The following is a 9,184-nucleotide window of genomic DNA, read 5'->3' on the forward strand; positions in this document are numbered from 1 at the left end:
CTGCAACTAGTTAATGTTGATTTACACCTAACCTAAGCTGGGTATTTATTGTCTTCTGTTATGACCAGAGGAGCCATCTGTGCTGATAGCTACAAATATATAACTGCAAATTAATGGTTACCTTCATGTGTTTACACAGGATAAAACAGACCTTTCAGCATATTTTAAGGACTTGTATGCTGCATTATCAGAAGTAGTTTGGTATGTCTCTAGAAATAGTCTCAGAGTTACATTCCCACGTCAGGCAAAAACCCATGTGCAGTGCTCAAACAAAATACACTCTTCTCCCAGTGTAAGAGCTACGTTTGGCTCTTTGTTATGTCTACTGAAGACCAAAATAATCCCCTTTGTCTTGTTCATATCCAAGATAAAGTGATTTTCTTCCAGTGTGGCACAACAATTCCTGCCAGTTCCTCCTCCTATTCAATTAGAATGTGTCTCCTTGATTAGTCGTGGTAATTGTTACACTTTACATTTCAATTTTAAAAGAACATACATTTCAAAAACAGTAGTATTTAAATAAATATTTTAATAATAATTTGCTTTGAAGGGCTAGGCAATATTTAAAACATCAACATCAATCCTTCTTGAACACTGAGTCCTCTGCAGTTTCCGAGAAAATGTAAATTATTTTTCGGTTTGGATGTTTCTGAGCAGAACTCTCCCTTCCTCCTAGATTCCGCACACTAGATGGGGCTACACCCATAACTGGAAAGTGCAGTTAAATTGGAGGAACAAACCTTACGCAATTACATTCAATTACATTTTATGGATCCTTTCACGACCTGCAGTGTTTGGTTAATTTAAGCTTGAGAATCATTACGCTGGCATTTCCTTTCAATTTAAGCATAAGTTAAATTGTTCTAAATAGATAATATATTTAAACAGTAATTTTGTCGTTTATTCTAGTGTTGCTGTTATTATTAAGGATGCTGAATCTGTGGAGATAATCCAGGAAAAGCTTTCCAATGTTCACATATAGCAGTTTATACAGAATAACAGAGTTTGCAAGACCAAAAGACGCAAATCACAGAAAAAGGGGAGATAGGTATTCCAAAAACTGTCTTGGCTCAAAACTGTGCGCATCTGGGTGGCGTCGCAGTGGGAGGAACATTCAACAACAATGCCGAGACTTCATGGAGGGTGCGGCAGGATGATGCTTCCTCCTCCAAACAGCCCTGCCTCCCAGCGGACCCACTGTGCCATGCGCATCGCTCCGACACTCAGTGTTGAGCATGTGGGGCCCCTTAAAGAGAAGCGCCGAGTAGACGGCACAGAGTTTCTCCATTGAAGAGTCACCGCAATGAGGAACAGCGCCGAACCGGCACAATGCGCTCCAGGCTCCCAGGGACCGCCTGCCTATTGCGAACAATTGGACTCTGCATCCTCCTCTCGAACACTGCAGCTTACTTTGGGTCAGACGGTTAACTTTTTATTCAGGCATTTTAAACATGTTGATTCACTGTCATGTTATAGTCACTGTATGGGAATAGCCTAATTTATTAAAGCTTCAGTAATTAATTACGCACGCGTAAATGTCTAACGTCTTCATATTCAGTTTGTTATTTCATTTGCTATTTAATTTAGAATTGTGTTTAGTAGACATTTTGAATTTTTTTAAAACGGAATTTAATAGGAAAAGTTTAAATAACTTTAAAACAACATACACCAGCGTAGGAAATATTAAAACTTTGTCAGTTAATTACAGTAAGAAATTATTTACTGGAAAGTTTTTTTCCCCTTTTTAATTATACAGTGGGATGTTTTTTAACATGGACCCAGATTAACATTTACTATTGTTTTCTTCTTAATTATAGGCTGACAGGCCGAGAGCCACTGGTGCTTTTACCAGGTCCATTTTCCAATGAAGCTCCATCGGGGAAGGCCCACCTGAAGCAGTGCGAGCAGATGAGTCTGACCAGGCGGCAGAAGAGGATGTGCCGCAGAGAGCCCGGTTTAGCCGAGACGCTCCGGGAGTCGGTGCGCCTCGGCCAGTTGGAGTGTCGCTATCAATTCAGAAACGAGCGCTGGAACTGCACCTTGGATGGCCGAGGAAGCCTCCTAAAAAGAGGTGAAAGCGCCTTCTGATTCTGATTTCTGCTACTTCAACTTCAACTGATTTTATCTCAGAGATAAAAGTGTGCCGAAACGGGCTGTTGCTGGTTCTGAACAAAATTATATATATATATATATATATATATATATATATATATATATATATATATATATATATATATATATATATATATATATGTCTGTGAGTGTGTCTGTGTGCGCGCACGTGCGTGCGTGTGTGTGTGTGTGTAAAATCTGGTTGATGACTTTTTTCTAAACAGAAGGTAATCTGCAAGAATAAGTGTGCAAAAACACGGAGTAAACTTACCATCGGCTGCAGTATTGCAAAAGCATATAATCAAACTTGCATGTCTGCTTACTCTAATAAAATCTAAATTGATGGTTTTTATCAGTGCATGTAGTCACAAGCCTCACATAATGTCTCCTTCACTAGAATTTTACATAAAATCTTGTGAAGTACAATGTTAAGCATCACTTTTGGTTCTCTGCTATTACGTTTTTTTATTGTTTGATATGCAAAGTTAAGATTTTCTTTTCCCTTGAATGAACTTTAAACTTTTGGCCACAGGTAAGAAACAATTCTCCCTTGCAATTATATTGAATTTTCCTTCTTAAAATCTATTCTGCATGACTTTTGAAACAATTAATAAGCCACACATTCAGCTGCATTGGATAACATTTTAAAACGAGTTGCAGATCTGCTGTGCACACAAAAATCCTGGAGGACAGTCCAGACTTTATGCATATGGATATCATTGTGTGGGAGAACATGAACAGGTCAGCACAGAGGTAATGAGGGAGTAGAGCGCCAAGAAATGTGGCAAACGATGTGGAGAGTGCTTGAGCCCTGCGGTTATTTTTATCTCGGGAAAATGCCCATTCCCAGAGGAAAAGGGTGGTGTGATTACCCACTTTCATCTGGGAAAATCCTTCCTAGTCAAAATAACAATTAATTAGATGAAAATACACGCTGGTGACGACTTTGGGGGAAACAAAATAACAGTGCAGAGCCGCAAGAAGAGGTCAGAGGAGAAGTTTTGACACAAGAAAGCGTACAGGATTCCTGAGGTTGTCGTAAACCATGACAACGTAGTGAGATTTTTGTAAACAAGCTGGGTTAATTGCTTAATTATTGGAAAGAAAACACATTTTTTGGATTAGATCCTGACAATTACTGCCATAGACATAAAACGGCTGTTGAAGATGTTTTTTTATGTATCACTGGCAGCAGAGTTATTTAACCATTTGGTGCCTTTTTTCTTTTAATCCAGCATTTAAGGAGACTGCCTTCCTTCTGGCTGTGTCCTCCGCTGCTCTAACCCATGCACTCGCCAAAGCTTGCAGCTCAGGCCGGATGGAGAGGTGCACATGTGACGACTCCCCTGGGATCCAGCACAGAGAAGCGTGGCAATGGGGGGTCTGTGGAGACAACCTGAAATACAGCACCAAGTTCCTCAAAAAGTTCCTCGGCCAAAAGAGGGTCAGCAAAGACCTTAGGGCGCAGGTCGATGCCCACAACATCAACGTTGGTATCCGGGTGAGTGCTTAAATAAAATGTGCTTGTGCAGCATGTCAGACCTCTCATTCCCTTATTTATTGTTTCCTTTAAGTTGGGCTGCAATTTCACCTGCCAATTAAACCTGATGCTGACAACTTTAGGCTTCGCCCGTTTGTTTTTGAAGCTTCCAGTCAAAAAACACCTCCTCCACCAATTCCCCCTTGTATTTGCTTCCATGTTTTGACCTGGGTGGGTGAGGCATTGCAGCAAGGAGACAACATGGCTGTGGGATCATTGGAGCCAGGTGTTCTCAGGCATGATAAAGCTTGCTGTGCGGGCCAACAGAAAATTAAAGGTCTCATGTCGGAGAGAGCGATTATAACCGTGGCCTCTTTTTAATATACGAGCAAGCATTTTTTTCCACTTACTGGATCACTGTGCTCTTCATAAATCCACCTAATGTTCATAACCACCACTCTGAAAATAGGGAGCCTCAGGGCGCATCTCCTGTGGCTCACACCTAAAAAGACAAGTCTGTTGGAGGAACCAAAAGGCAAAACAGGAAGAACTCTATCTTATCTCATCTCAAGTGAGTTAAAAGTTTTACACTATTGTCACCAAAAAGAGTCCAGCAGCCGAGTTTACAAAAAAACACAAGCGGTTGTAGACCCCTCAGCTCACAGTAATGGTGTTTAGAAGCCCCTCAGGGGCATTCATACCTGTGCAGGGAGGGAGGACCTGAGTAGAACTTTTCAACCCGGCAGAGCCCTCTGGCTTTTTTAGTTTGACCTATCTCTGGCCCCTCTCCACAACGGCAGCTCTCAGCCTGACTGACCATGCTCCAATCACTGACCATCAAGCTCAGTGAAGAAATCCCATACAGAGCCTTGCAAAAGTATGAGTAATCCTCCCCTTTTGTTATGTCAGAACAACAAACTTTAGAGCATTTTTATATTCAGTTTTGATGTGAGCGATCAATACAAAGTGGTGCATGAAGGTGAAATGAAAAAATGATGTCAAATCTACAAATGAACATCTGAAATATGTGGCATTTACTTACCCCATTACTCTGATACTCCTAAAATACAGAGCAACTAGTCATCTGCAGAAATCTATTAATGTGAATAGATTCACAAGTATGTGAATGTTTATTAAAGTATTATGGAACAATATTTCAAGCTTTAGCGTGAATAGCTAACTGAGCACAAATGCAAAATTACCAAGCAGTGGCCATTTGCCCAAGGAAACTCTGGAGGAGTTACAGCTGTGGTACATATTTACTACAGCTCAGGTGGTAAAATATATTAAGAAGACAGTCATTAACTGTGTTCATTACACAAATCTGGCATTTAGAAAGAAGTAAGCTATTGTTAGAAGAAGGTGGCAACCTCATTTTGCCACCTCCAATGTAAGGTACAGCACACAAGTTGAAGAAGGAGTTCTGCTCTGATTGGATTGATATTGTACTTTTTGGGCTTCATGCGAAACACTATGTGTCATGAAAAATGAATGCTGCACTTCTATTTCAGCACATCAACCCAAACTACAACGCAATGGCTTTGATCAGAGCTTATTAATGTGTTAAAGTAGAACAACATTCAATTGGGACTTTTTGGCAAGACATAAAACTTGATGTTTACCAGTGTTTTCTGACTGAGTTTGAGCTATTTTACAAAACGAGATGAGCAAAAAGCTCAAACTCTAGATGTGCAAAGTTGTTTGGGCCTATTACACAGACAGAGATAAACCTCAAAAGACTTGCAACTGTAACTGCAAAGTTTTACAAAGTATTGTCTTGTATCGGACTGTATACAAATCCTGGCCAAACGTTTCAGGTTTTTTTGTTGTTGTTTTTTTTTTTAGGAAACAGTATCATTTTCCTTCCTATTCATAATACATTAAAATCTGTGTTTACAAGGTGCAGTGTCTACAAGCTGTTAATCTTTATTGTTTTTTTTCATGTATAGAAATTTCACATAAATTTTTTCCATGAGCATGCATGTACTAGAAAATGGGCGGAGAGATTCCCCAGTCTGTTCTTCTTGTCACCTCTGCCTCAGGCGAACGAGACAGAAGGGAGACAGGCAGAGCTAGTTTCAACACATTGAGAAAAGAAATTTCAAGAGCTGTCCGAATGAGAAATGCGGAGCGAATGAAATACGACAACTCAATCCATTATGTCGAAATTTTTAAACCAAGGAAAGCGACTGGCTCATCTCCACTAAACCTTTACCCACCCTGAAGGAAACTGTCTCTCCAGCCAGATAGATCCCTCAGATAAGAAAGCAGGTAATGAATCAAACTGAAAGAGTTGACATTTCTCTCTTTTTGTCCCTCCTATCTCAGGCAGTGAAGAGTGGGCTGAAAACAACCTGCAAATGTCACGGAGTCTCCGGCTCCTGTGCCGTACGGACTTGCTGGAAGCAGCTGTCCCCTTTCCATGACACTGGGCGGCTGCTGAAGTATAGATACGACAACGCCGTGAGAGTGTTGAGCGTCACCAACGCGGCCACAGGAGAGACTGAGCTTGCGGGGCCCAGACGCCACGGCCAGAGCCCCAGGAACACCGACCTGGTCTACCTGGAGGACTCCCCCAGCTTCTGCAGGCCTTCCCGCTACTCGCCTGGCACGGGGGGCCGGTCGTGCACCAAGGACACGAGCTGTCAGAGTCTGTGCTGTGGACGCGGCTACAACACGGCCATGAGGCTCACCAGCCTATCCTGCCACTGCCAGGTGCGCTGGTGCTGCCATGTGGAGTGCCAGACGTGCGTGAGGGAAGAGGAGGTGTACACCTGCAAGAATGCATAAACAAACATTTGGAGAAAGGAGATGATCTGATGAAGCAGTGGGGAGAAAAAAAAAAGACAAAACTCTGACCTTCATGGGTACTCCGCTGCAGAATGTCACGTCAAAGCATGTGTCTACAAATATCACTTAAGACTTGCATGATATTTTGGGAGAAAAACACTAATGTGCCACTATGATACTGTTGGTTCTTTGCTAATCATCAGATTACAATAGATGATGATGTTTCCAAACTACTCTACTTCTCCTTAGCTGGATGCACTGAAATCTCACTTTTTCTACAAAAGAGGGAATGGAATCAAGATCCTCAAAATGGGAACCAGACTGGATCTTACCAGCAGTATGAACTCTGACACTGACTGATTGATGTGGTATTCAGCCTCCCATATTTTACTATTTATTGTGCCACTTTCTGTGCCTCGCATACTGCTGGTTTATGCATTAAATCTTGTAATCAAGTATTGCCAAAAAAGACTGTAAAGGAGTTAAGATGACTCCGCCTGCCTGTCTCTGACTGCTGTGGAGAACTTTTAAAGTTCTGTTCTGAGTAAAAGCACTTAAGTTGCTCTTGCTACATATTATACCAAATGAATTATTGATGCTGGGGTCTAACATGCCTAGATAGAATCACTGGAAGCTTTATCGTGGCTCGCACCACTGACATACCTTATTATGTGCATTAACAGGGTTATCGTGTACAGAAAGAAGCTTTGTGTTTTCAGTTGCCCTTATGGAAATGTCTATGGAAATGTGCTGTTGAGAACAAAGGGAGATTAGCACACTGCTGGAAACACTGACCACTCTCTTTGAAATCCAACTTAATTTGGGGGCATGCCAGCTCTGTTTTTCTCTAATTGTAGGTATTTACAGAAGTATACATTTTTCTATACTTTCAAGTATAAAATTAAATCGGCAGAATATTTGCTCTTTGAGTCCAAATTAGCTGCATCTTTGTTCTGCATGCCTTTGAAGTGAATCAGTCACGCTCCCTATTTTCCCTAATTGCTAATCAAAGAAAATGACCACGTTTACTCCACCACCACCCCCCTTGCATCCAGCTCAGCGTCCATGTGTGCGGGTTGAAAGTGCATGCTGGACTCCAGAGTGTCTGTTTTTATTGGGCCGTTTCATGCTTCGTTGGACTGCCTCTGAACTGCAGATGAGCTATGAATATAACTCACATCGGGGCTCCAGGCGTCTGACAATGCGGAGTTGTAATTTTTCTACCTCACTTCAACTTTTGGCAAATATCAGTAAGATTTATGAGCTATGCAGAGTTTTCTTCTCTGTAGATACATGTCTTTCCCTCTGCATTTGGTTGAAATATCTTTTAGATGTCTGTGCAGGTTCTTTGAATGTGGAATTATGTGTAATTGTTTTTTTTTTTCTGTTTCTGTTTTGAAACTTTGTTGCTTTACACTTTTTTATTTAAAACAAAACAAATAAGATTAATAAAAAGACATACATTTGTAAGGCTCGTGTGTTTTGTTGTGTCTTGCTCGGTTACATTCAGCCACGCACAAACCTAGAGTCCCCACGCAGGAAAGAAGTGAGCTGAATCCACCTGCCTGCTACTTGGTGCTCTGCGTCTATTGAGCAAAACCATTTCCTGCTAATGACGCCCTGCCCTCCTTTTCATCTGAAAACGCTGTGGTCTCTCTGCATCGCCATCAACCACAAAGTAAAAGGCAAAGGGGTTAGTGGGTGAATGGGTTGTGGGGAGTGGAAGATATGCATACAGGTGTTCTGCCTCTGGCCAACACACCAACTACGATGACAATCTTAATGACGATGATGACAAGGATGATGACTCAGTGGATTGCTTGACCCCCAGATCGCACACAATGGGCCGCCCCACAAATGCGACATGAACAGTTTACATCCTATTACCCGTGGATCATAACTTTCCAACCGTTTGCATGAGTGCATCTGCACACAGAGGCCCATTGTGTAGTATTTAAAGCATACTCTTGTGCTTTTGATGTTGCTCTCTAATTATGGTGATTATGCACATTATTCCTGATTAAAACATCAGTTTGAGACCTCTTGTACTGCAGTGCAATAAGTTCAAATATTCTTTATGGATATACATAAAAGCAGAGGTAAGAGTTGCACTACTCAACATTATTTTTGCTCAAGTAAAAGTATGCGAGAAATTACTCAAGTAGGAGTAAAACAGCTACATAAAGTACTTGGTAACTGAACAGAACATCTGAATTAATATTTAAAATTGATGTCATCAGACAAACAAAGTTTTGCAATTCTTTGCAAAAAACTTGTATTTTTATGACTAAGATGTAAAAAAGAACAAAATATCAAATTCAGGCAGAAGAAACATTTTTCCAAATCCAAGTTTTTCATTATAAAGCTTATAAAGCCAATACGTCCATAAGGTCATGTGCTGGGCCAGGGTAAAGTACTGCCCGTGACAACGTAAGGTGTTTACTGTAACTTGATGATCTTGAAATTGAACAGCAAAATAGCATTAGAACAACAAAGCTCGTGTACAAAGAACAAGTCATCTTAAAATATAGTTGTTCTTCATTCAATATAGTTTCTCACAGTAGGTAGGATATTTAGAATATTTTTAAGAGTAGTATCATAAAAGCATTAGTCAAATATAATATAAGTACAATGTAGAGAAACTACTAAAAGTAAATTGTTTCTCCAACATGTTACTCAAGTAAACGTAAATACTTACTACCCACCTTTGCATACAAATTATCTCCTTATTTTCAAACTATACTTTTCATTGTTACTCTTGATACTTCTAATCCTTTGATTTTATTGCAAAAAATCAAAGAA

General features: G+C 40.6%; 1 protein-coding gene across 1 annotated transcript; it reads left to right on the forward strand.

Moving 5' to 3' along the window:
- Window positions 1-1,164: 1,164 nt before the first annotated feature.
- wnt9b (wingless-type MMTV integration site family, member 9B) lies at window positions 1,165-6,903 on the forward strand. The gene is made up of 4 exons (XM_032588051.1): window positions 1,165-1,415; window positions 1,818-2,071; window positions 3,348-3,613; window positions 5,921-6,903. Exons 1-4 carry the CDS (start codon window positions 1,330-1,332, stop codon window positions 6,380-6,382), a joined length of 1,068 nt encoding a protein of 355 aa, XP_032443942.1. The 5' UTR covers window positions 1,165-1,329; the 3' UTR covers window positions 6,383-6,903.
- Window positions 6,904-9,184: the final 2,281 nt, after the last annotated feature.

This window comes from Xiphophorus hellerii, chromosome 16, assembly GCF_003331165.1.
Source record: "Xiphophorus hellerii strain 12219 chromosome 16, Xiphophorus_hellerii-4.1, whole genome shotgun sequence".
NCBI classification, from domain to species: Eukaryota; Metazoa; Chordata; class Actinopteri; order Cyprinodontiformes; family Poeciliidae; genus Xiphophorus; species Xiphophorus hellerii.

Bases quoted from the DNA above. Each gene is read 5' to 3' on its own strand.
- wnt9b (XM_032588051.1), top strand. From the start codon at position 1,330: ATGCGCTCCAGGCTCCCAGGGACCGCCTGCCTATTGCGAACAATTGGA. The intron at 1,416-1,817 runs GTCAGACGGTTA...TCTTAATTATAG, and splicing joins AACACTGCAGCTTACTTTGG to GCTGACAGGCCGAGAGCCAC. The intron at 2,072-3,347 runs GTGAAAGCGCCT...CTTTTAATCCAG, and splicing joins AGGAAGCCTCCTAAAAAGAG to CATTTAAGGAGACTGCCTTC.